At 36.5% G+C, this 25559-nt stretch overlaps 7 protein-coding genes across 7 annotated transcripts; 5 read left to right on the top strand and 2 right to left on the bottom strand.

The window, feature by feature from the left end:
• Positions 1-453: 453 nt before the first annotated feature.
• Positions 454-3670, top strand: LOC107191621 (histone deacetylase Rpd3). The gene is made up of 9 exons (XM_015580703.1): positions 454-596; positions 1596-1708; positions 1813-1930; positions 2035-2408; positions 2489-2636; positions 2712-2997; positions 3072-3300; positions 3427-3517; positions 3600-3670. The coding sequence occupies exons 1-9, from the start codon at positions 548-550 to the stop codon at positions 3668-3670; spliced, it is 1479 nt and encodes a 492-aa protein (XP_015436189.1). The 5' UTR covers positions 454-547.
• A 1998-nt stretch (positions 3671-5668) lies between these two features.
• LOC107191684 (putative sodium-coupled neutral amino acid transporter 10) lies at positions 5669-9044 on the top strand. The gene is made up of 7 exons (XM_015580783.1): positions 5669-6151; positions 6253-6523; positions 6596-6732; positions 6837-7064; positions 7144-7351; positions 7449-8106; positions 8230-9044. The coding sequence occupies exons 1-7, from the start codon at positions 5669-5671 to the stop codon at positions 9038-9040; spliced, it is 2796 nt and encodes a 931-aa protein (XP_015436269.1). The 3' UTR covers positions 9041-9044.
• A 2973-nt stretch (positions 9045-12017) lies between these two features.
• LOC107191690 (mini-chromosome maintenance complex-binding protein) lies at positions 12018-14713 on the top strand. Its single transcript, XM_015580788.1, has 8 exons — positions 12018-12107; positions 12233-12510; positions 12780-13130; positions 13231-13556; positions 13642-13821; positions 13918-14161; positions 14248-14418; positions 14497-14713. The coding sequence occupies exons 1-8, from the start codon at positions 12101-12103 to the stop codon at positions 14692-14694; spliced, it is 1755 nt and encodes a 584-aa protein (XP_015436274.1). The 5' UTR covers positions 12018-12100; the 3' UTR covers positions 14695-14713.
• Positions 14714-15246: 533 nt separating this feature from the next.
• On the bottom strand, positions 15247-17174 carry LOC107191765 (protein FAM166B-like). The gene is made up of 5 exons (XM_015580866.1): positions 17101-17174; positions 16266-16341; positions 15964-16129; positions 15643-15849; positions 15247-15541 (listed from the first exon to the last, which is right to left on the bottom strand). Exons 1-5 carry the CDS (start codon positions 17172-17174, stop codon positions 15309-15311), a joined length of 756 nt encoding a protein of 251 aa, XP_015436352.1. The 3' UTR covers positions 15247-15308.
• A 1249-nt stretch (positions 17175-18423) lies between these two features.
• Positions 18424-19600, top strand: LOC107191701 (cytochrome c oxidase assembly protein COX11, mitochondrial). Its single transcript, XM_015580799.1, has 3 exons — positions 18424-18803; positions 18902-19225; positions 19397-19600. Exons 1-3 carry the CDS (start codon positions 18600-18602, stop codon positions 19544-19546), a joined length of 678 nt encoding a protein of 225 aa, XP_015436285.1. The 5' UTR covers positions 18424-18599; the 3' UTR covers positions 19547-19600.
• A 78-nt stretch (positions 19601-19678) lies between these two features.
• Positions 19679-21786, bottom strand: LOC107191617 (tektin-3-like). Its single transcript, XM_015580693.1, has 8 exons — positions 21659-21786; positions 21342-21569; positions 21029-21261; positions 20842-20951; positions 20533-20681; positions 20229-20451; positions 20010-20164; positions 19679-19927 (listed from the first exon to the last, which is right to left on the bottom strand). The coding sequence occupies exons 1-8, from the start codon at positions 21784-21786 to the stop codon at positions 19717-19719; spliced, it is 1437 nt and encodes a 478-aa protein (XP_015436179.1). The 3' UTR covers positions 19679-19716.
• Positions 21787-22029: 243 nt separating this feature from the next.
• Positions 22030-24376, top strand: LOC107191584 (cytosolic Fe-S cluster assembly factor NUBP1 homolog). The gene is made up of 7 exons (XM_015580646.1): positions 22030-22060; positions 22533-22774; positions 23379-23480; positions 23558-23648; positions 23720-23985; positions 24062-24248; positions 24321-24376. The coding sequence occupies exons 1-7, from the start codon at positions 22030-22032 to the stop codon at positions 24374-24376; spliced, it is 975 nt and encodes a 324-aa protein (XP_015436132.1).
• The last annotated feature ends 1183 nt before the right edge of the window (positions 24377-25559 follow it).

The following is a 25559-nucleotide window of genomic DNA, read 5'->3' as shown; positions in this document are numbered from 1 at the left end:
ACCTTTCATTCAATGTACACCCAAGAGCAAACTCGGCTTCCACTAGGGGAAAAAGCGGGGCAGAAGAAAAGTCTTCTACCACTTGGGAAATTTATTCCAAATAGTGAAATAACTGTTAAATCGAATGTTAATTTGGCATAAATTTCAGTAACTCCCAAAACTAAATGGTAGGAGGCCTTTCGTCAACCTCACATTTTCCTCTAGAGGAAGTCGAGTTTGCTCGTGAGGGTACCTGCTGATTAGAACTAGCTGGTACCTGGTACTAGTTTAATCGCGTTATCACTAGATGCAGTAAATTTTTATCTATTCAGTCTAATTTTGGTAATGATGCATCTACTCTCAATATTATATATTTTATGGTTAAGTTCAATTTGAAGCGAAGCGGCACCTATGCGAGAAGTTTGAAAGCTTATCTACCGAACATTGCGCACGCGTACAGGAGACATCCAGTGACGCTGTGTTCTGTCGGTGGGTGCCGCGACACTCCGCGGTCCGCATTTGATTCATATCAGATATTTTCCTACTTAGCAGAAAGAAATCGGATAAAATGTCTACATTACCACACAGCAAGAAGCGCGTCTGCTACTACTATGACAGTAAGTGAAAAAAATGCAAAATTTCGTAGGAATTTATGATCCCGCGAAAACATTCTACACGTACGGGGAGATTGTCAAAATGTGTTTGTGCTATCCGCGCTTGTGTAGTCTTCAACAGATTCTTTTCATATCCAGCAAAGAAATTTAAAGCATTCCCATCGTAATTACTTCTGCTACTTTCAAAAGTACATTAAACACTTTTGTTTCGTACAAAATGCTTCACATTCGCGGCGTTCCTTTTACCTCCTTGTACGGTTTTAGCAGCGTTAACGCGAAAGATTCGCGGGTATGGCTCCATGCTACCTTACTTCAACGACGAAAGAGCGTCAGCTTTATCTGCCCATCTATTTCCACCTATCCCTATCATTCACCCTTCTTTACCAATTTTCTGCTTCATTTGTATACAAATATTCATAGTTTAGTTTTTACTCGTCTTATGTACATAATGCCACGATACATCAATTGTCTGTAATGTATCAAAATTGATAGCGACCAGTTGTTCGAAAAGCAAATCATCACTTACAAATACCATTGTTTTTGTAATTAAACACAGTATAGATCGTTTGTGTCGATGAAATTGATTTCATTCGATGACATTCTGATTTCCGTGAATGTTTCTCAGCATCACGAGCGAAACACACTAATTGTAGGTTATGGAAATCTATTGAGAAGCTATAGGAAATTTTTAATTAGTATAAACGCGAGTGTGCGAAGATACAAAATTGCATTAGATATTTTGCAGAAGTTTCAAGAATATTACAGTTTCAGTCTTTCGTACGAATCTTTATTAGAAGAATGATTTTTCTGTTAGCTATGCGAAAGATTCTCAAGTACATTTCGGGCGACCGTAGATACCGAGTACGTAGCGTACTCATCGTAGTGTACTCTTCCCATGTTCAACGTTCTTAAACCTTTATAACATGAAGTTTTCTGTTTTTTTTTTCTATGTGAGTTTTCCCAGTACAATGACATGAATCGTAATATAAAATCTTTTATTAGGTGATATTGGCAATTACTACTATGGACAAGGACATCCTATGAAGCCGCATCGTATAAGGATGACACATAACTTACTTCTTAATTATGGTCTTTATAGAAAAATGGAGATATATGTAAGGATTTTTAATTCAGTCGTACATAATAAAACATTTTCAGTGTTCAATATCATACATATTTACAGAGTTCTTCAATATTTATGTGTAATTTCTTAATTTAGCGACCTCATAAAGCTACTGCGGATGAAATGACAAAATTCCATAGTGACGAATATATTAGATTTTTGAGGTCCATAAGGCCTGATAATATGTCGGAGTATAACAAACAGATGCAAAGATGTAAGGCCATAGTAATTAATCTTTAGCAGTTAACTGTTTTAGTGACAATGTAAGTTCTGTCAAATTTAGGGATAAATTTTAAGGAAACTTTGTTTTTTTTACAGTCAATGTAGGTGAGGATTGCCCTGTTTTCGATGGTTTATACGAGTTCTGTCAATTATCGGCTGGTGGTTCTGTAGCTGCTGCTGTAAAACTTAACAAGCAGGCCTCAGAAATTTGCATAAACTGGGGTGGTGGATTACATCATGCCAAAAAGAGTGAAGCATCTGGTTTTTGTTATGTAAATGACATTGTTTTGGGAATCTTAGAACTGCTCAAATATCATCAGAGAGTTTTATATATTGATATTGACGTTCATCATGGAGATGGTGTAGAAGAAGCTTTTTATACTACCGATAGAGTAATGACAGTTTCTTTTCACAAATACGGTGAATATTTTCCTGGCACAGGCGATCTCCGTGACATTGGAGCAGGGAAGGTAAAAAATTTGGCAAACAACAACAAATACAATTGTTTGCATTACATTAAAGTCGATACTAATAAATTCTGTGTATTTAGGGAAAATATTATGCAGTCAACATACCACTGAGGGATGGTATGGATGATGAAAGTTACGAGTCAATATTTGTACCCATTATATCCAAGGTGATGGAAACTTTTCAGCCCTCTGCAGTTGTTTTACAGTGCGGAGCAGATTCGTTAACAGGTACAACTTTAGTTACACATGTCTATAAATTTTTCAGAAATGTATTGGTTTAAACTTGTTGTATGCTATTTCTAGGAGACAGATTGGGTTGTTTCAATCTAACAGTTAGAGGTCATGGTAAATGTGTTGAATTTGTAAAGAAATATAATTTGCCGTTCTTAATGGTTGGTGGTGGTGGATACACAATAAGAAACGTCTCTAGATGTTGGACGTATGAAACATCGGTAGCTCTCGGTTCCGAAATTGCAAATGAGTTACCTTATAACGACTATTTTGAATACTTTGGACCTGATTTCAAGTTGCATATTAGTCCTTCGAACATGGCGAATCAAAATACTCCTGAATATCTTGAGAAAATTAAGTATGTTTCATCAGAATATCGATAAGAGTGTTGTTAGCTTTTACGCCTTCAACGTTTTTTAACATTTTCTGCAGGACCAGATTATTCGAAAATTTACGGATGTTACCACACGCACCGGGTGTACAAGTTCAACCCATTCCTGAAGATGGTGCCGTTATCGAGGATTCAGAGGCTGAAGAAAAAGTAAATCCAGATGAACGATTACCACAACGGGATTTGGATAAAAGGATACAACATGAAAACGAATATAGCGATAGCGAGGATGAAGGTGAAGGTGGACGGAGAGACAATAGGTCGTTTAAGGTAATATTTTTTATTTTCAAAAAGATAAACTCTTCAATAATGTCGATTTCGATTTTACGTCATACGCGCAATGTTACATCTGTTTTATATACATTCGTGTTTAAAGTGTAATTCTTTTTGAAAAAGGGTTCCAGAAAACGACCTCGCCTAGAGAAAGGTCAAGAAGGCATAGAAAGTGATCTGAAAAAGGAAGACGACATAAAATCAGAACCAAAAGGTATATAAACGACGATGCCTGTTCTTCTGCGTATGAATTTGCTTGTGCTTTTACATTGAGTTTGTTGACAATTGTTTTGCAGAAAATGAAAAAGATGAGAAAGCGAATGTCACAAACGAAGAAACAAAGAAAGATGGCGGGGCGAATCCCTGATAAACGATTGCCGTTGAGCATTTAAGAAATTGGAAAAAGTCCTTATTTAAATCAAGTATAGATAAGTATAGTTAACTTAAGTGAAGAAACTAACGACGTACGCTGCCTCGAACTCGGTATACGATTCGACGTTTTCATTATAATTTTTCGCTATTCCGGTTCAAAGTAATCAACTTCGACGGAAATGTTAGTGGCACGTGTCGATTGAATTCGTGGCAAGCGGTATTCTTATCGCGTACACGTATGAGCGTGTAATTGACTCCAAGCGCTCTGCAATTTTAATTGTAGTTTCATTAAATTTACAGACGTTTCTCGATATTCTTAAATGTATAGTTCACCGAGCGACCAAATCTGGAAACATTTTTGGAGTCGAACGGTATCTTGAATAGTCTGTCTAATTTTTTGATGCGATCAAATCCTCTCCGTGTCCGCGCAAACCGAGTGTATCTGATCGGTTAAACGATAACAGGCTCCTTGATTGTAAAGACAATTTTCGTACCAGCAAAATTACATTTTATAACATTTGTTTGATGTTTCCGATGGGATCGTAGAATGATGACAGCATTTCAAGGTATCCAGGTTTACAATTAGCACATTTCGATAAATCATGCAGAAATATAATAATTGTAATATTTCAGACGCTCGATGTCCTTTCTCTTCTTACTCATTATTCGCAGTGTGATCTTAATAAAATCATTTGATAAGCGCGATTTGAAATCGAAAAGAAAAATGGTTGTACTATGGACAAATATTTATTCCTTTTGATATGTAAAGTATTTTATTTTATACGGATGAAATTCAATGATCAACGATGAAATTCGAACGGTCAATGAACATATTAAATTCAAGCGTAGATGTAGAATCTTAATCATAAATTAAACAACAGTAATTTTAAGTGTTCAACATTACATATGTGATTTGATCGATTTGTATCTGTGCATTGAGTTTGCGAAAGCACTCTCATTGACAAAGAAAGAAAGAAAAAATAATGTTACCCTCCAAACGCGTAACTCTTAGACATTTGCGCGAAAATACAAAATACGTTAATGATTGCGTGTATATAAAATTGAAATCTTTCAACCTCGAGAATATTTCCTGATGAAATTGAATACGTCTAGTTGCACAATAACAGGTCATTGATCGAAACAAAAATAAGTCGATTAATCTAATTGTAATTAAGTACCTACAACTATTTGTAATTAATTATCCACCGCAACACAAAGACAAATTCGATGTAATATTGCGTATATCTAACTAAGTCCGTTTGAGATAGATCAATCAAGTACGTATATATATATATATATATATATATATATATACATAAATATATACATGTATGTGTATATATATATATATATTTATGTCCAGACATGAATAACACGAATGTTTTTAAATATTTATAATAAAAAATAAAGAAATCTACCGCGCGTGTATATTAGTGTATTGACTTATTTTGCCGCGCGACTTCACGGAGTGCCTGTTCTGTCCTATCAAAATGGTGGCAGTCTTTGGAAGTCCAAAAACCGCTCGATGCTATCTTCAAAAATTGGATTGCAAGAGGTGTGTTTTATCAAAAGCATGACGTTCGAAGCGCAACTTCGATACGTCCAATATGATAACGAATTATATTATTCGTTTTACACGTAGTACTGTTGGCCGTATGAAACTGACCCTAGAAGACTTCCAGTTCTAACCTTGTATTTGAACAATCTTATTTATATATATATATACATATATATATATATGTATATATACATATGTTGTATGGTATGAAAACAATGTGTGATTGACTATCATTTACATATGTATGAAATCATAAGATTTCCACCAAATAAGATAATACATATTACTGCTTATTTTCTCAAGAAAATTTATGTAAATGAGATAAATTTGATGGTTGCCATCCATCAAAGCTCTTGAAAGTTTTCAGAAATTGATCAATGCAAATTTTGTTGTACAAAATAAAACAAATAGTTTAGATTTATATAATCTGTTAAAATGATTTCCCAACTATCACATGTTATGACTCTTGCAAACAGTATTATTGGAGTAAGTGTTCTTGCTATGCCATTTTGTTTCAAGCAATGTGGCATTATTTTGGCAGCTTTGGTTTTGCTACTAAGTAGCCTATTGTCCCGACTTGCTTGTCATTTTCTTATCAAATCAGCTGTAATGTCAAGAAGAAGAAATTTTGAACTTTTGGCTTTTCACGCATTTGGTCACATGGGAAAGTTCTTGGTGGAATTATTCATCATTGGATTTCTTGTGGGAACATGCATCGCTTTCTTTGTTGTTATGGGTGATTTAGGACCACAAATTGTAGGAAAAGTGATAAACAAAAGCCCACACGACATTAGAACTAGTTTACTCGTAACAACAAGCATCTTTATTGTTTTACCTTTGGGATTACTTCGAAACATTGACAGTTTATCCAGTTTTTGTACTGCTGCAGTTATCTTTTACCTCTGTCTTGTATTAAAGGTAATCAATTTGTTTCATTTTATATGAAATTTTAAACACCAGAACCTATATTGGATACAATTTGTAAAATTAAACCACACTGTTTTCTTCTTTTTTTCCAGATAGTAACAGAGTCTATGCAACACATTTTTGCTGGAGATTGGTATGAACATGTATATTACTGGAGACCATCTGGTATACTTCAATGTATACCAATCTTTTCTATGGCTTTATTCTGCCAGACTCAACTATTTGAAATATATGAAACCATTCCAAATGTGTCACTGGAGAAAATGAATGATGTTGTCCGAGGCGCGTTAAATATATGCACTATTGTGTATCTGTGCGTCGGTTTTTTTGGCTATATCGCGTTTTGCACGCAACCTTTTACAGGTATTTTCAGACAGTTTAAAGCACGTGTTATCCTTTAAAACATCGTCAATTCAATTATTATTGAATTTACAGGCAATATATTGATGAGCTTTAAACCTAGCCTTTCATCGGAAATGATCAAAATGGGATTTGTGTTTTCTATTGCATTTAGCTTTCCTCTAGTTATTTTCCCATGTCGCGCCAGTTTAAACTCCCTTTTATTTCGCAGGGTTTGTATAGATACAATTGCACACACTAACAATAATATAGGTTCGACTATTTTAATTAATACAGATAAATTAATAAATAAACTATTAATAGTAACTATTTACAGGTATATGCTCATGAACCATCAATAAATTATTTACCAGAATTAAGGTTTAGATGTCTGACAATCGCAATTGTAGCTATCTCTATGATTACTGGCATTCTAATACCAAATATAGAATTCGTCCTTGGTTTAGTGGGATCCACAATTGGTGTCATGATATGCCTTATATTTCCAGCAATATTCTTTATATCTATTAGTAGCAAACACACTAATGAGAGACTACTGGCACAAGTATGATTGTTAAAGAAATTTGTCAATTTTAATACAGTTCATTGCTCTACTGTTAACGTTTTATTTGTACATTATTCAGGTAATTTTATTCACTGGCATCTGTATTATGATTCTGAGCACATACGCAAATTTGTATGCGTTAGAAGAATCTAGCAACACAAAACTTTTAATAACAACCAGTAAACCTATTAATCAGATTAATAACTTACCATTAAATTTGAACAAAGATGATATTAATGCAATGGCGAATATTCCTCACAACCAGGAGATTTTACCAGATATTAAAGGTATTAAATACTGTTTACAAAGTACTTTATATGGATTAATTTATTTTTCTGCGACGCGTATATAACAATACAATAAGATGATAACAATCATTTTTAGAGAAAATAGATCAGCTGCCAGAGTCGAATATTCTGGAGAAATTAGTAAATTTAAAGTCGAATGACATACGTCAGGAACCACCGATTCCCGTTGAACGCATTATTGTCACCGAAAAACCAGTGGTAGAAACGCAAAAACCTATCGAAAGTGTAGTAGTCACCCTTCCTCCGATAATTGGGAAAGTTATGGAAGAAATAAGAACATTGAACAAAAATTTTCACGAAGAATCAAAATTTATGCCGAAAGACAATGTCATAAAGACTGCAGAATCTGTAACAGCGAAAACGATAGAAGAAAGTGCTGTCGCGGAATTAAAACAGAATTTTGTCGACATGCAAAAGAATGATAATCTAATCAATTTTGATGCAATCAAGAAAGAAGAAGCGGAGCTAGCTGCGGATGCAGACATTGCTAACGTAGCGGTTGCAGATAAGTATGAAAAACTTACAAATACAAATCTGAAAACTCATAAAGAAGAATTTGAAAGACAGAAGCAAAGAATAATAAATAATGCAAAGGAGCTTGGAGAAAATGAGAGAAGATTGAAAACTTTGAATGAAAAGTTGGTTATTCGAAAAAACAACAATTCTACAGATTTAAGTGTCAAACAGGAAAACGAAGTTTTAAATAAAACGAAAGGAAGCGACAATGACAAAGAGTTTGAAACAGAATTCGAAAAACCGAGATCCAAAGAACAATTTAATGAGATAAGAAACTATGAGTTGGATGCTAAAACTAAGCCATCGGGAAATGAAGAAGAAGATATTAAAAATGAAGTAAGTGTTCGAATGAACGTTCACAAGGAAAATTCTTTTCTAACCAAAGATGTAAACAGTAAAACTTTAAACAATAAAGAGATTAAGGAAGAGAAAGGCAAGCATGCTAAGGAAAGATCTATTCATTCTAAAGACTTACCGAGAGGTCCCATTCTGAATGCTTTAATGAAACGAAGAATTCCGAAATCTAAATCTTCGAATGAATTGGTAAATACTGATGAAGACGTTAAAGCTCTATCTAAAAACGACATGCCTGAAGATATTATGTCCAATTTACAAGAAAAATCGGTCCTGAACAGTGAAAATCAAAAAGCACAGTACGAGTATTCCTTACCCATCGCATTAAAAATGCATAATCAAACAAAAATGGAAAATGCATCGGTTTTACTCGCAAATAAATCAGAGGAAAATATTCAAGTGCTTCGTAGAGATATTTTAGAGAACCACGAACGCGACAAACGGGAAGTCAATTTAAGTCCAGACGAAACTGATACCAAAGTTATGAGTGATATTTCTGGTAAAAATACAGAACGACTAATAAGAGATTCTACCATAAAGAATGATCGTGATGAATGTTCCAAGCAGAATAAAAATGTGAAAAATGAAAGTCTCACGGATAAATCTAAGATGAACGAAAATCAGTCTAAAAGTGGTTTGATAGAAATGCCGTTGATTAAAGTCAATATGTACTTGTCGGAACAAAAAATTGCAAATTCAATATCAGTAGATCCGGATATTGCTATAAGAGGAGAGTATGTCAAACTAAAGCAAAGGGATTTAAAATCTGTAGATTCCGGCGAAGATTGTAATATTTAAATATTTAGAGACCTGATTAGAAATAATATATGTGAAATAATGTACATGTAACACTTGTATTGTGTAAGTAGGGGTTGTTAATTAGTTTCCTTTTATCGTTCCTTTTAACTATACTCGTAAGTTGTATATGTACAGTAAACGAATAACTCTAATATTAACAAATATTAATTTATGTTGCAAGAGTGCCCAACTTAACAGTTATACAGATTGCTATTCTTTTACATAATACTTATCCATGAATAAAAACAGTTAAGTATTAATATATTTTTACAGTGAATAAAGTGTTATATATTTATCCCATTAAACAGCTTTTTAATAACATTAACAATTTTTCTATCAAACTGTAGAAAAATTAATTAATACGCGACCGTTTCGGATGAATAATCTCGATTTTTCTATGCGCTCGTAATGCTGTTTACTTTGAAAATAATTGAAACTTTATAGTACCCGTTTTGAGCTTTATGAATTGAACGATTCAACACAGTTTCGAAAAATCATTTCGTTCACGATTCGCCGATCAAAGGAAACTTTCGAAGTTCCTGCAGCTGCTCTGCTACCTTGATATAAATACATATACACTATGATCAAAAAGTACCGGGAATTTGTAAATAAAACAACTTTGGCTTAATTTTCAGGTAAATTTATTTTATCTCCTTCAAAATAACAACCATCCCAAGCGACACACATATGCCAACGCTTCACCCACTCATCCATGAACTTTTGGTAGGCCGATGAAGGTATGACTTCCAGCTCCTTAGTCGCATTCCCTTTTATCGCTTCCAAAGACTCAAATCTTTTTCCCCGAAGAGGTAATTTGAGTTTTGGGAAAAGGAAAAAGTCATAGGGGGCCAAATCTGGCGAATACGGTGGCTGTTCGATGGTATTTACTTGGTGTTTAGTAAAATAATCCAGCACTATCCGAGCTCGATGCGACGGCGCATTATCGTTATGCAAAATCCATGAATTGTTGGACCACAATTCTGGCCGTTTGCGACGTACAGCATCCCTCAAACGCTTCAAAACGGACAGGTAGTATTCCTTATTAACACCAGGTTTACGGGCACTTGTCGTATAGGTATCTCCACGGCACGCATCAACGAACCCGCAGATTTTCTTTAAAAAAACAACTTATTTTATATAATACACAATTCATGATCTCTGAAATTAATGCATAGCTATAGAGATAGGTATACCACATAGAGAATTTCGAGGTTAGAAAGCATTCGAAATGCGTCAAAATGACGCGTCCCGTAAACCTAGTGTTCACTGTCTGGCCCGGCGGTAGGTACTCAAAATGCACTACACCTCGAAAATCGAAGAAAACCGTCAACAAAACCTTAACTTTTGAGCGACTTTGGCTTGGTTTTTTCGGTTTCGGCTCGTTTTCCAAGCGCCACTTGGACGATTGTTGACTTGTTTCCACGTCGTACTCGTATACCCATGTCTCATCGCCTGTAATTATCCGTTTCATGAAGGTCGGATCATTTTTTGCTTCAGAAATGAGATCTTCAGCAACCTCCTCGTGGTGAGGCCTGGGCAATCGGTATTATCATCGATAAAGTACAGTAAACTGAAGACAATACCGAGCTAATGGCTGCGAACTACGAATCTATTTCATAAAACCACGTTCTATATTACATCGAACTAGGATTATTCTAGAAATCGATATGATATTCAAAGTGTAAAAATGTCTAGTACTTTGAATGTTTTAGAAAAGTATTCGAGATAAAGATGTATGGAACTACTGAAAATTACTTTAGATTCCTTTTCCTTATTCTGTAAATTCTTTGATTGGAATATGAATGTTGCTGGAAGTATGAACATTTTCACAGGACAATGATATAAATGGAACTTTAAAACTTTTTTAAGTGTTACAGTGATATTTCGTTATATGTTTCATAATGTCAATAATATTGATTTCCTTGCAACATCCATAATTATTACAAATGTCAATATAACGAAATATCTTTTATGCGATGTTTGTGGTGTAATAAAAATCTGTGTTTCGATTATGTTTTTGATACGAATTACTCACTTACATGTAATAATATAGAATAAAAATATACTATTAGTCCGATATTTGAAAATATGCATACGTTCGTTGTCACTGTTAAATTGTTGTAATATCAATGGAATAATAAAATAATTTACTCAAATGTACATAATAATACATATACATATCCATAAAAACAATATTAAACGCAATAACTTTCTTGTACGCGAAGAAAAACTAATATAGATCCGTCGGGATTACAACCCAAGACTCCTTTCTAATACGTCTGCTTTATAGCGAACGGATGGAAAAGAATCCGTTCACGACCATGGTCTCTTCTTAGATTTAACGTAGTTCACAAATTCACCGTTCTCGTAACGTAGAGGGCAGCAGAAAATCCCTGACATTTTACACTATCGGTATTTCAGAACATGAGACACGAAGTCCCATAAGATGATAGGTCTATCCTATACCTAGTCGGTGGTTATACGAATTAAGCAATAGAAGTAATAGACTTCAGTTTCGTACATATGTACTTATTTTCGTCAAGAGGGGATAAAGAGAAGAAATATATTTAGTAAAATGGTCAGATATACAGTATATTTCTTGTACTGTATCAAATTATGACATATGAGAAAGTTCTAAATATATTTATGTACATATAAATAGTGTTATGGGTTACTCCCGTCGAAACATTTAAGTTATTGAAGTGTGGATTCACAACTACATAAATAGAGAAGAAACTAATAATCATCTCTTATTACGATAAAGGTCGTCAGTAGACGTGCAAGTGGGAACCGGAAATGTTAATAGACACTCTTTTGCACGTATTTTCATCGTCCGTGTACCGACGTAACAATGTATTATTTTCGCGCGCATTTTCTACCATTCTCGCGCGCTTTAGCCAATTAGCCACCATGGCCACCATTGCGCTTCATTGCAGCGCAGCGGACAAAAGCGGTTTTAATCATGGTTCTACCGTTATTCTGAGTGATTCTGAGTTTGTTCCTTGTTGTTCAATAAACACGTAACAACATATTCAAACATATTCGTTGAATGTGGGTATCATGTTGTGTAAGTAAATGTTTTTAATTAACGAAAACAGTAGGAATGATACACGGAAACGTGATTTAACAATAAAATCGTCTTTGAACGTATTTACTTGAACTACGAGTACAGAAATATCTACTCTGTTTTAGCACCGCTTAGGGTACCGGATTGGACTCCTGAACATTATATTGCAAACAGATCAACATGTAACGTGATTTTAGAAAATCCTAAAATTTTGAAAGAAATTCCTTTGCTAAACTATGCCCCGTTACATAATTTTACGGATCGACAATTGGTTAGATTTCGAGGGATGGTTCAAGACATGCATAACCCTGAATATTACTTTGAGCAGTACGAAGTAAGAGACACTCGAACCGGAACATATGAAGTCAGATTTGGAATGTATGCAGACTCTGCACGATGTATGGTAATTATATAGTGAAAAAAATATTTTATATAGCCCGTTGGTACATAGTGACTGATCCGTGTCTCAATTACATAGACATTTTGGGTGAATGTCGGGGCTTATATTAAATATGGATGGTAGTTCCAGGTGTGAGATGTTAAAAGAACAACTTATCTCATGTATAAAACTGCCAACAGTGCTTTATTTACTTAACGTATAGTTTATAATCATCATATTCTGTGGCTATTCTTATAGTAGCCAAAGTTTAATTCTATCAAACATTTTTATAGCCACATGAGGAGATTTTGGAGGACTCTGAAAGAAGTCGGAGTTCTGAAAGACATACATGTATTGTTATATCGACGCCTGGTTTGAATGATTGGGCAAAGGAAAAATATGAACAACCTTTAAGAATGAGTGGAAATGGAAGCAGTAGTTGCAAAAGAAGCCTAGATGAATATGCTTGCGAAGATATGGATTGTTCCGAGCTGGTTAGAAAAAAAGAAAAGGTTTTACCATGCACCAGTGGCAAAGAAACAGATACTATGGAATGTGGTGCAGAAAGACAAAATATATTTTCAAAAGACTATCTATTGAATTTTCCAATTCCAATGGAGGATGGTAAAGCGTGTATTGTCAAGGTTTAAAAGCATTTTTCTCCAGTAATTTTTCGAACAATATACCTAGAAATCGGACAGAAGGACTTTTTTAATACATTTTCTCGCATACACTTGTCGACAGGTATATGAAGATGTGGCTCTGAAGTTGAATCAACTCATCGAAATAATAGGTTTCGTTTCTTTAGATCCTCTTCTAAGTACTATGTGCAACGAGGACGAGACCATGACAGAAGCGGAAATGACCATTCATTGGCCACCTGCGTCTCTTGTTCCTCGGTTACACGCTGTCAAAGTAATCCATTTAGCTAAAGAGGAAATCGAAAATGCTCCAGAAATTGTGTCTAAAGTTACAGCTATAAGAAGCGAACTTCATCTAGTATTGAGTCAGCTTCTGTTTGGAGATCGCTTGGCTGCCGACTATTTAATTTGTCATTTACTTTCTTCTATGTATGTATTCGTTACATTAACATTTTCACAAAATTGTAACGAAGAATCGAGAAACCGGATTGATAGAAGCATGATTCCCTTTTAGTTATATGAGAAGAGACTACTTTTGTCTTGGCACTTATCCATTAAATATAACACATTTTCCCGTTGATAAATACAAAACATTTGCAAAGGATTTGTATAAATTTTTAATGCTACTAGTCGAGAAGAGTCATTTGTTGGAAGTAACATTGGAGAACTTAAACGATCTGACCTTAACCCCAAAGTACGTAGGTAAAAATCGATGGAAGTAATTTTATAAATATGAAACATTATTAAAAATCGAATGTATTATAGAATAACTTGGTATTTTTGTGCATAGGAAGGATTACGATTGCAATAGGCTGAGTAGTGGAATATTTCAACTCGGCGACAACACTCATCTCGTAATAGACGAAACGGGATTAACCACAGGCCAAGTTTCACAGGCCGGCCGAGAAAATTATAATACAATCTGCGATTTAATCAATTTTCAGAAAGTGACGTACGATTTTAAATTTTATAAGATGGAGTACGAAACGGATATCCCGGTTTTAATTTTATCGGAAGCAAAGTCATTCATTCCTGTGCGTAAGAAACATAAATGAAAATGGAGTTAGTTCGACCGAGTCCATAATATGAACGATTTAAATCATGTATACGCTTGCTCCAGTGTCAGAATCAAGTCGTCTTGAAGATAGACACAGAATCGAAGACTGTTTATCCTCATGTAATGGAAATCGTAGAACAGTACTTAAAAGGTGTGAACCGATTAGCAGATATTCGTGGGTATTTGAAAGTCATTAGGAATGCAAAGTTTGAGTTTAACGAAGACATTGTGAAGGTAATACGCGTTGCATGTTACTAGCATCGATAACCTAATTTTTTCCGCTACACTTAAATTTCTGTTACTTTTGTTCAGGTGGTCCAGAATGATTTTGTAGAATTGCGTCAAACGCAGAAGAACGTAAGTATGGATCATTTACACTCGCTAATGGTATTGGCCAGACTATTGTCCTTGTCGTATGGATTAAACACTTTAACTACGGAATATTGGAAAATGGCTGTTGGAATGGAAATAGAAAGATTGGGTAGATTACCGGAGAAGAAAGAGATTTAAATGGTATGAATAATACAGGCGATAACGTTAAATATATACTTTTTTTAATTACATTTTTATATGGAAGTTTGTCGTTCATTTTGTGCATCCTTCGAATTAGTTGCCAAATTAAAGAAAACTGTTTTCTGTTTGCCTTTCTTTTTTGTATATATTTTTTTAAAATATAAATTCAGGCCGAATTAATGTGGCAATTTTACGAAGCGGTAAAAAACGGCGCTTATCACGGTGAAACGCTTCGCAATACAAAACTACGTATTCGCTAAATTTCATTTCATTTCGAAAAGAAAATAGCGATAAATAGGACGATCAGTCCCGGTGTCGATTCTTGGAAAATATTTCCAGTTGAAAATATTTGCAAGAAGTTCTCGACAAGTCTGAAATGAAATCGCGTTCACGCGACCCCATAAAAAGTAACATACAGTCAGGCTACCTGAATCCATCGGAATGTTTATGATAGCTGCATCCAGGCATACAATTGTTGCCGGTCGCACTCTTACTAGACAGACTGTAGATTTTCGTTGTTCGTAGGGAACGGATTGTCGTTTTCGCCGGAGAGTCACGTAGAAGTTTGCATAGTACTTCGTTTTTTGAGAAAAAGTGAGGATCGAGAGAATTTATGCGGCCGTTCGTTCGGATCGATAAACGTGGCCATCATCGAAAGACTTTTCTGATCCGGCCACGTTCGCCGTCTCGTTCAGCCTTTGTTCGCCGCGCTCTCTTCGAATCAATTCGAGTCCTTTCTTCGCGGCTTGGGCATACCTCTTGGAGAGCGCGACCTCCCCTTTTGCTCCTGGAATATGACCGGTATAGCCCACGATCGGTGGTCTGTCGGGTGAAATTTCGTAATCTGCAAGAGAATCGTCCGTTAAACATGGTCGCGCCGAAGATAGCTCGTCGATGAAAATACATACTACCACCGATCGCGAATAATAATTGACAAGAACGTACGAAACGCGGCTAGATTCGGATTACGAGCGCAGTCAAGTTCAGTGGCTACATTGTCGGGTCTCGAGCGGGACATGAGATTTCTCGGATCGCGTGTCTCGGCTCTCCGAGCTCTCAGCTTCGTTTGATTCTCACGCCATTCCTTACCACCTTCTTCCACGGCTCTCATAAATGACAGACCGTACACGCTATTAAATCCAGGAATATATCCTGTAATTGAATGATTTCAGATTTCATCCTGTGCTCGTGCTGCATCGATTAGCCACTTAAGACTCGGTATTTTTTGTACGGTTGAAATGGAAGTATATCGTTTCTATCGTTTACCCGTGTATCCCAAGATATATGGAGAAGCTTTGAATAAGCGCGTCTCATTTTTCAAGTCTCTTCGAATATCGTCCTTCTCGTGTAAAATCGATCCGTTTTCCAGCGCATCCCTCCCGGAATTCGGCCTATAAGGTCCCGTCTTAAGGATTTTCTTCTCAAGTAATTCCTGCGCGAATCAACATATTCGGAACTAACGGTTTCTCCGAACGAGATTTCTTTTTTTTCTTCCCTCCATATCAATTACTACGTTACTCATCGAGTAACGAGTCTCGGCAGAGTTAGGGAAATTCGATTCCTCTTACCTTCATGATTTCTTCCGTGCTCGCTCCGAATCGTTTCCCGACTCGAAATTTAAGAGTGGGACAATGTCCGGTGTAACTAAGAGAGTAAAAAATATATATGTATATGTATCTCTTTAATCGCAGTTTCTCGTTCCGGTGCTATAGATATTTCACGAAATAGTTCCTTTTCCCGTTCATTTCTCGGATTGCGTAACCACGCGTTAATTAGCTTTAATGATTTACGTTTCGTCTCGTCGCGTCGCATTTACGATGTGAACGCACGAATTCTATCCGATCGAAAGAAACGAACGGTCGCTTTCTACAACAATGTAGTCAGAGAACCGTAAACACGGACTACCGGTGACCCAGTGAATCGTAACGTTTTATCGGCGGTACCGCACGTCATTCATTCTTCCGTTGTATTGTAAATTGGGATTACATGTATAGGATCGATGCGGTTCAGTCGCGTCGAATCGAATCGAATTCCTTTTACGATACCATGTGTCTTTCGAGCTCCATCTCTAAGAAAATAATTTAAATAAAAGATAAATCGATCGGTGGTATATGAGCACGCAAAGGATGCAGAAAGATGAAAGTTTCGCGTGCGGGAAATGATAGGCCGCGGAAAGTTGCACTGTCGAGATCGATCACCAGTTTCGTCGTCGAATTTTATTTTACAGGACAGATTCCTTTCGACCTGCCGAATTCGTTCTAGTCGATCACTGTTCGCGGTAATTGGGCTGTTAAGAAACAATCGCCGACGATCGGCAGTTAGCACACAGAAATCTCGGATAAGACCAAAAGTTGGCTTCAGTTCGATTCGTTTAACGCGAGGCTGCGATAAAATGTGTCTTACCCGGGTAGATGGGCGCCGTAATTCTGTCCAAAGAAATGTTTCCGCTGTGTCTCGGTGACTGGATCGAAAACCATTTTGTTGGCAGAATTGCCCAAACCTGGCGCGTATGTTATCGTATCATGCCTTTCTTTCTGGATCTCTTCGAGTTTCGTTTAGTTTCATTTCCATCGAAAACCACCTCCAAGAGTCCAATGTATCAGGATAATTCGCACCAGTCGACCCGCTGAAGGGAACGTTACCGAGTGACCGATTTCGGTTCGCGCGATACCCAAATCAAAAACTGTGCCTATGCCCCGTACGTACGTACGTACGTGCAAATATGTGCACGCAACACGCGTACGTATAGCTTGACTGGATCATCACAAGTTTCGACCAAACGAACCACGATACATGTCACGAGTCCGTGTTTCTAGGCACCGAAATATTTCAGTCGATGTCGGCGTTTATAGACATGGTTTTCGAGCACGAGTCTATCCTGTTCGATCGTACCACAATTCCCGAGGTTACGTCCAATAATTCTTGTAAGTATCTTTGGGTCTTTACGCTTAACGCGTATCGAAGGGATACGATACGGCACGACACGACACGGTACACCTTGTAATCGCGATAGCGAATATCGTCTTGTCGTTTCTATTTCTTCGCTGCTTTTCTTTTTCTTTCCCTCGCGTGCGCGTTCTTGTTTCCGTAGTCGGTCGCCGTGTTTCTCCGGTTAATTTTCCAAGTGCGAAACAGGTGGGCTGTCGCGCATTGCCGTTTCTTTCGCGGTACATTGGTAACTGGATACGATTTAGTTCGAGACGATGGTCTCCTAGGAGTAACTCGACTCCGTTATTACCTGTGAGAAAATCGATATGGCTGAAGAAGAGGGGGTGAATGCACCGCAACCGCTTTTTAACAAATCTCGCGCTTCTGTCGTTAATGCCGTCACGATCGTTCGGTCGCGGTAAATTACTCGAAATTTGCTGCTTATACGTCGAGGTGGAAAAAGAAACCTAGTGAAAACGCTTAGAATGATCGAATAACACACGAAAGAAATATCGCGTTCGATTAAAACTTATTTAAATGTTTAAGAAAAATTGAGGGCCGAGAGCAATTCTAACGAGGTGTTTTGATTGAAATTTACGCGTAACAAGGCCTTAATAGATGACAAAACGTGTGATATTAGAGATGCGCGGCAGTTAATAGGTGTGATAGATCGATGAAGGCGCGTAAAAATAGAAGAGGCGGCCTCCAACATTTCAAATTCAAATTAGTTTCAGCTTTTCGATAGCTCGATAGATGGCAGCTGGCAGCGTTCGCGTTCGAGCAAAATGGACGCACCCATGGTTTCGTCTAGTCGTGCGTTTCAAGGAATATCGTGAACGAATAATCAGCGAAATGTTTCGCTAAATTGCTTTCACGTGGTGCGCTCTACGGTCGAGAAATTTATTTTGCGAGAGACAGTGATAAGAGTCTGTCGTCGGCTGACTTTAGGTTAGGTTGACGCGAATGAAACAAACATGTACTTTAAACCGTATCGGAACCTGTTTTCCGTCTGCACGAGGCACATACATAGCAATGTCTCTCGCGTTTTGTTTAATCGATACTATGACTCCGCTCACAACAAAAATCTACGTTCATCGCGTTTGTATTGGAGCGGCTTTGGTGTACTGATTATTGGATTAAGTTATGCCGCAGTACCTTTGTACAGAATCTTTTGTCAGGTAATGTTTCTCGGTTTGCCTGTTCCATCGAATAGGAATCGTTACGTTACCGCTAAATCTTACAAATCCGATACTTGTTCTGGTTCTTTTGTCAACAGTCCTACAGTTACGGGGGTACGCTATCCGCTGGTCACGATAGCGAAAAAGTGAGCACGATGCAACCCGTTCACGAAAGAGTCATAAAAGTGTCGTTTAGCGCGGACACTGCGGCAACGATGCAATGGAACTTCAAACCCCAACAACAATTTATAAAAGTTCTTCCCGGAGAAACCGCTTTAGCCTTCTACACTGCCAAAAATCCATTGAACGAAGCCATTACCGGCATATCTACTTATAACGTGGTGCCGTTCGAAGCCGGCCAGTATTTTAATAAAATTCAGTGTTTCTGTTTCGAGGAACAACAACTTAATCCTCACGAGGAAGTAAGTTTAATCGACGTCACTTTTATTCGCTTAACGAGTCGATACAGTATAGGAATACTCTAAAAGCCGGTCCACACATACGGACAGACGTCACTGCAGACAATGCTCGTAAGTCTGGACTGGCTTTTAGAAAAGAAATGATTCTATCCTGATAAATATCTATCGTTACAGGTGGACATGCCTGTGTTCTTCTACATCGATCCTCAATTTGCCGAAGATCCTGGAATGCAGAATGTTGACGAAATAATACTATCGTACACATTCTTCGAAGCTAAAGACGGAATGAAACTACCAATAATGAATTATCTAAAAGGCCAATGATTGTAACGACAAAGGACACGTTAGGTTTTAAACATGAAATAGACTTTTATCGTTAAACGAATGTCCGATCTGTTCTTGACAAATCTACCTTGAAATATCACCTGGCCTAAATTTCTTTAGGAGTGCATTTCACTCACAATACGAAGTGATTTTTTGCCGGGAAGAAACATTTAAAATCTGAATAAAACATTAATTGGATAAGCGCGTCGAAGACTCGAGACTTTCTCCCGATCGATGTACATCGCGTCGATTTTCAGCGCAAAATCATGCTCCAGTGTTGATCGTGTCTTTAATAGTTTCTGGTGCTGAATCTCTAATTCTTTCAATGCCCTGTGCAATCTTTCCACTTGATGATTTATTTCCTCGATTTCTTTATGAAGACTGCGAAAATAGATGTCGAGGTGAGGTAACCACGTTATCATTGCGCATCCTCGAATTCGTTAAACCTGCCACCGAAACAAACCTTGTGTGAACGTAATCGCGGCACAGCTCTAAATCCGGTCGTTGCATTCTAGCCTCTAATCTGGTATGCGCTACTCTAAGTACGTGACCTTTATCCGTGATAGCTTTACGCGTCAACTCTAAATTTTTCTCGACGTCAAATATTTCTTGTTGCACCTGCAAGGAACGACAAACCAAATTAGTAATTCGTTCAAACGAAGAGAAATAGTTGTGTGTTCACTTTTTGTAAATGTTGTTCAAGCTTCGTTTTAGCTTCGAGCAATTCGGAAGATCTATGCGCTAAAGCGTTATTCGTGTTACTCCATGCATCCCACATTTCCTGTGCAACTTTAGTCGTAAGAACCTCCGCGGTTGATCTCAACTGACAAGATTTCTTTCTTTCTGTTTGAGATTTTTGAATTATTCGATTTGCCGCGTCCGCCCATGTTTCTTCTTCTGTAACACTGACATCGCGAATCAACATACAACTTTTCTATGTATAATACATTCATCGCAAAAACTAGAACGCTTCGATTCGTATATACCATGGATCGTATTTGTCTATTCCAGAATAATATTGTAGTCTCTGACTGTAGTTGTTCAACTGATGACACATCGAATCTATTCCTAATGCATTTTCCTTGTTTTTCAGGTCCAATTCCAATTGATTCTGAGACGCTCTGCAATCTTGAAGCTGCAAGCAGAATCATCAGATCAATTATAGTCGGGTCGCAGTCGTCGTATAGCGTGATCCTTGTATCAGTCAGAATAGCGATTTAAGAATTTTCGGCCGTTGCTCACGATCAGGCTATACTTATGTATGTATCTCTGCGAGGACTATAACTCCATATTACCTGCCCTCTACAGTTATTCAAGCACACTTCCAGTTTCTTTCTATTACAATTTAAAATTTCGATTTCTTTTAGCAAACATTTCTCTGAATCGTCGTGCACCAGTTCTGTACCTAGACGAGAAAGCATACTATGCTAATAGTCTGACGAGATGTAGAAGGTAACTTTCATAATTTCGCTATATAGTCACCTTTTCTAGCTTCTCTATGGTAAAGACATTCCTCTGCAATATGCAATGGAGCCTCGATATCTTTAATAGCTTTCTCTAAAATAGAACGACAATCTTGAAGTCTTTCGATTTCTTGGAGCAATCTTTCTAGTTCGGTGGCTACTTCGTTTCGCCAAAAATTAACATCGTTTATTCTTTCGCCCAGTCTTCGACCTGTATCGTATTGTCCGTGTTGCACCTTTTCCTCTGCGTCTCTGGTATACCAATCACATTTATCGTTACATATTTATCTTGTAACGAAAAAACGAACGCATAACTTGAGCGCGATATTTACCTAATAATTCGTAAAGCATCGTTTCTGATCCTTTCAGAAAAGTGTCTGCAAGAGTCTGCGTCGTTGTAACATTTCACCTGTTTCTCAAACCATTCGTTTGGCGTATATCGTGTAGAAGCGGCAGTTTTCGACGCATGCACAGGATTACGTTGATATCCTGTTACAAGATTCGGGAATTTCAATGAATTTATACCGTTTGTCGTATATTTCGATACTGTCTTTGTTGCTCTGGAAAGATTGATAGAGAAGCAACTGGTAGTTTAACAGACTTATTATAGGCTTTCTAGTGAAATAAGAATAAAACGGTGAAAACTTACAGAGGAATAACTTCGACATTTTCATACCCTCCGTTTGGACGCCAAGGTATCAACTTGTGCCGTACATTATAGTCCTTTGAACAATATTCCGTTACTGGTTCGATGCAAGATAGCGACGTATTATTCATGCTCCATGGTTGTAATTGCTACGAATTTAATGTATATACCGCAAGTACATATTATAATATTTTTAAGAGGACAAATTATATGTTCGATTACCCGAGTTCTTTTAAATATATTAAAAAAAAATAATAAATTCTTTTTACCTCATAACTGTTGAATACTTAAATTTTTGTTTAAATCACTGTTCAACAGGTACATATTGCAAAATGAGCTCTGATTACGCTGCGTTTAAATAGTTGTAATTCAACATGGCGGATGTACCTACCGATGCACCGCAACGTGAGTACATACACGTGCGACTCAGTTCTCCCGATATTTTACAATCTGTCGAATGAACCGTTCACACTTCTTTACTTTAGACATCGTGCGTGCATACAAAATTATATTTATAGAAAAACATTCGGTTCCATTGATATATTTAACACTTGTCTGTCAAGTTTAAGGTTACACTTGACAGTTTTATAGTACACACTCGAAATACTTGGCAATGATTGTAAAGATTAGTTGTCACGAATTGAAAAGATAAGTCAAACGTTTAAAATACAATTGAAAATGCACATATTCTTCGAGTAGTGTTATTTTTATATTTATTTGAACTTTTCTACATGTAATGTTACCGGACCGGATCATGCACTACATGTGTGCGTGTGTGTGTGTGTGTGTGTGTGCTCTGTGTGTGTATATATATGTATGCATAGAAGATTTCTGTTTGGTTTGTGAGTAGAAATATACATAAATAGTATCTTTATAGATTGTCCTGGCACAACTAGCAAAGATGCAGGCAAAGGGTCCATGTGTGCTGGATGTCCAAATCAAATGCTGTGTGCATCTGGTGTTACGAAGCAACCAGATCCAAATATAGCTATTGTCAAGGAAAAACTTTCTACAGTAAAAAATAAAATACTGGTATTGTCTGGTAAAGGTGGTGTTGGTAAAAGTACTATAACATCATTGATATCGAGGTCTTTAGCAGCAAGCAATTCTAATATAAATGTACGTATTCCTATCTTTAAATAATATTTCATAACTAACTACGCTGTTTAATACTTCAAATTTTTTTCTAGTAGTGCAAAAGCATCCTCTATTATAAGCATTTTCATCTAGTCTTTTTGTTTTAGTAAAGACAAATTTATTAGTAACAAAAGAAACTTACCCTTTTTCCCATACCAAGAATGTCCATATTGTTTTCTATGTAGTTACATGATGCCATAGTTACCTCTAGTGGAGATTGATTAGGGTCAGTGATGTTGCCTCCAACAGAGGGACACATACATACCAACAACTCTATGCTTGTATTAGTTCGCACTAGATCTTTATTGATTATTTAATACATCCGAGACCGACGACTTAACATATGAGTCATGCAATCTCTTATCTGTTCAGCCGATGACTCACCATATGGGTCGCGTACAGACAGTACGAAAACATAGCCGGTTTCTGGTGATAATACGTCGGTTTCGAATGTGTTAAAACCTTTTTAACTGTACATGATGATTTTGATCACAGAGACACAAAATAGTTTGCTTTATAATTATACTTTGTTTTATAATTTACTACATGATTCAGTTTCTAATCATACCAAACATAAATGTAATAGGTTGCTGTATTAGACATTGATATTTGTGGGCCATCTCAGCCAAGAGTGCTAGGTGCAATAGGAGAACAAGTTCATCAAAGTGGATCAGGATGGTCTCCAGTAGTAAGCTTTTCTTTTATAAGTGTACCTATTTTGGATAATTGATGCGATATTTAAGTAAATTTTTACAATTCTTACAGTATATAGAGGACAACTTATCTTTAATGTCTATCGGATTTTTGCTTGCTAGTCCTAATGAAGCAGTAATATGGAGAGGACCAAAAAAGAATGGTATTCCTTTAGCTTTCCATGCATTTATGTAAATTGTGAGCATACTTTATTGCGTATCTAATGATTTTCAGGGATGATTAGGCAATTTTTGACAGAAGTTGACTGGGGCAGTTTGGATTACCTTATTTTGGATACACCGCCAGGAACATCCGACGAACATTTATCTGCGACATCTTATCTTAAAGATGTCGGTATTACAGGAGCAATAATCGTGACAACGCCACCGCAGGTTGCACTGTTGGACGTTAGAAAGGAGATCGATTTTTGTAGAAAAGTTAAGATTCCAGTTTTAGGCGTCATTGAAAATATGAGTATTTTTACTTGCCCTAAATGCAAGGCATGTGTCACAAATAGTAATAATAGCTCGGACAAGGTTACTATTTAACTGTTAATACATAAAATCATTTATACAGGATTCTGTCGAGATATTTCCCGCGTCGACAGGCGGTGGTCGTGCGATGGCCAAAGAATTCAATGTAGATTTCTTTGGGTCTTTACCGTTAGATCCACTTCTAGCCAGATGTTGCGACGAAGGTAAAAACTTCCTAATGGAAATTCCAGAGTCGCCGACTGTTCTTGCGCTACTGGATATCGTTCAGAGTGAGGGTTTAGTATAACTTATGTACTTGCTCGTATCGTGTAAATTTACTATTTAATGTTATTATGTTACAGAAATCGTGGAAAAATGCGAAAAAGGAAAAGAAATTTGTCAGATTGACTTATCGTGAAATGAAATGTATATTTTATATTCATAAGATATTCATGTATGTTAAAGTTGTGTATAAACAAAGAAAAGACAAGTTTTTTTTCTTAATTCCTTGAGGATGTAAGTATGCACTTTGTAAATTTAATAAATGTTGATTTTCTTTCGTATTATGACTCGTGTATTTACGCAATAAAATATGGGGAGAGCACTATTTGTATACTTTGTGAGGTCTGGTCTCTTATCGAACAACAATGTAAGCATGTTCCCTAATGTACCCTTGTAATTTGTAAAGTATCAAATTGGTTTCCAAAAGCTAACATGAACCCAATTTTATTGAATGAGTACCTATTTATTTTGTATATACAGCCAGAAAATTTATTACGCGCGGGAATATTTCGGAATGAAAAATGCTGAACGTATTTCATGAAATTAACCAATTTCCTGTTTGGTATGGTTGCGAACGACATGTTAATCATAATGCTAAAAATAAAATTCGTTGATAAGCTAAAGGGGTGAGCAGTTCATAAATGCATTGTTCTATCATTCTTCGGGAATGTCACGAGACCTGACAGTTGGCGGCGTATGAATCCATGCTAACAAAGAATCGTAAGTTATTATCGAACGAAAACAAACAAAATCTACATATATACATTTTTATAATCATAAAATTTGCAATTTTGTTAATTTAATAATACGTTATTTTAACGCGGAAGTAATGCGAACGTGAAAGATTGTTTTGACACGAAAATAATGTGAATGTGTAAGTGACATATTTAGAGTGTTTTTTATTTAATGAAATGCCGATGCATTTCATGCAAAACTTTAAGGTTATGTGAAAATTCATATCATTGTTATGTATTGTATGTATGTATATATTTATATTGTACATATACGTATGTATGTACATATATATAGGTTAATATTGTATTTGGCTAACTGTATACATATAAAAATGTCACATTGTTCATAATAATCTCGCTTGTTTGTATACAGTTTTTGTGATCAACACGATATTCAGCTGACGACTGACGGATAACTTGTTTGCAGTCGAGAGTCAGATTACACCGCATCGAGATGATCATCAAAGGTATGAATAATTAAGTCGCTGGAGTTTAAAAATATCAGATTGTTTAAGGAACGATTGCCTAACAGAATTTTCAACATTAGATACATCAATGAAAGGCACTGTGACACAGAGGAAAGAA

The sequence above is a fragment of the Dufourea novaeangliae genome, unplaced genomic scaffold, assembly GCF_001272555.1.
Source record: "Dufourea novaeangliae isolate 0120121106 unplaced genomic scaffold, ASM127255v1 scaffold228, whole genome shotgun sequence".
Lineage (NCBI taxonomy): Eukaryota > Metazoa > Arthropoda > Insecta > Hymenoptera > Halictidae > Dufourea > Dufourea novaeangliae.
Note: the sequence above shows the minus strand (reverse complement) of the source record. Positions and strands in the feature narration are given on the sequence as shown.

Bases quoted from the DNA above. Each gene is read 5' to 3' on its own strand.
- LOC107191584 (XM_015580646.1), top strand. From the start codon at position 22,030: ATGGCGGATGTACCTACCGATGCACCGCAAC. The intron at 22,775-23,378 runs GTACGTATTCCT...TAAATGTAATAG, and splicing joins CAAGCAATTCTAATATAAAT to GTTGCTGTATTAGACATTGA. The intron at 23,649-23,719 runs GTATTCCTTTAG...AATGATTTTCAG, and splicing joins GAGAGGACCAAAAAAGAATG to GGATGATTAGGCAATTTTTG.
- LOC107191765 (XM_015580866.1), bottom strand. From the start codon at position 17,174: ATGGTTTTCGATCCAGTCACCGAGACACAGCGGAAACATTTCTTTGGA. The intron at 16,342-17,100 runs GTAAGACACATT...TTACTCTCTTAG, and splicing joins TACGGCGCCCATCTACCCGG to TTACACCGGACATTGTCCCA. The intron at 16,130-16,265 runs GTAAGAGGAATC...TGATTCGCGCAG, and splicing joins GCACGGAAGAAATCATGAAG to GAATTACTTGAGAAGAAAAT.
- LOC107191617 (XM_015580693.1), bottom strand. From the start codon at position 21,786: ATGAATAATACGTCGCTATCTTGCATCGAACCAGTAACGGAATATTGT. The intron at 20,952-21,028 runs GTGACTATATAG...TTTCTCGTCTAG, and splicing joins CCATAGAGAAGCTAGAAAAG to GTACAGAACTGGTGCACGAC. The intron at 20,165-20,228 runs GTGAACACACAA...CGTTCCTTGCAG, and splicing joins TTGAACAACATTTACAAAAA to GTGCAACAAGAAATATTTGA.
- LOC107191621 (XM_015580703.1), top strand. From the start codon at position 548: ATGTCTACATTACCACACAGCAAGAAGCGCGTCTGCTACTACTATGAC. The intron at 1,709-1,812 runs GTAAGGATTTTT...TTCTTAATTTAG, and splicing joins ATAGAAAAATGGAGATATAT to CGACCTCATAAAGCTACTGC. The intron at 3,518-3,599 runs GTATATAAACGA...ATTGTTTTGCAG, and splicing joins CATAAAATCAGAACCAAAAG to AAAATGAAAAAGATGAGAAA.
- LOC107191690 (XM_015580788.1), top strand. The intron at 13,557-13,641 runs GTATGTATTCGT...ATTCCCTTTTAG, and splicing joins TGTCATTTACTTTCTTCTAT to TTATATGAGAAGAGACTACT. The intron at 13,822-13,917 runs GTACGTAGGTAA...TTTTGTGCATAG, and splicing joins GATCTGACCTTAACCCCAAA to GAAGGATTACGATTGCAATA.
- LOC107191684 (XM_015580783.1), top strand. From the start codon at position 5,669: ATGATTTCCCAACTATCACATGTTATGACTCTTGCAAACAGTATTATT. The intron at 6,524-6,595 runs GTATTTTCAGAC...TTGAATTTACAG, and splicing joins TTGCACGCAACCTTTTACAG to GCAATATATTGATGAGCTTT. The intron at 7,065-7,143 runs GTATGATTGTTA...TACATTATTCAG, and splicing joins ATGAGAGACTACTGGCACAA to GTAATTTTATTCACTGGCAT.
- LOC107191701 (XM_015580799.1), top strand. From the start codon at position 18,600: ATGTACTTTAAACCGTATCGGAACCTGTTTTCCGTCTGCACGAGGCAC. The intron at 18,804-18,901 runs GTAATGTTTCTC...TTTTGTCAACAG, and splicing joins TGTACAGAATCTTTTGTCAG to TCCTACAGTTACGGGGGTAC. The intron at 19,226-19,396 runs GTAAGTTTAATC...CTATCGTTACAG, and splicing joins AACTTAATCCTCACGAGGAA to GTGGACATGCCTGTGTTCTT.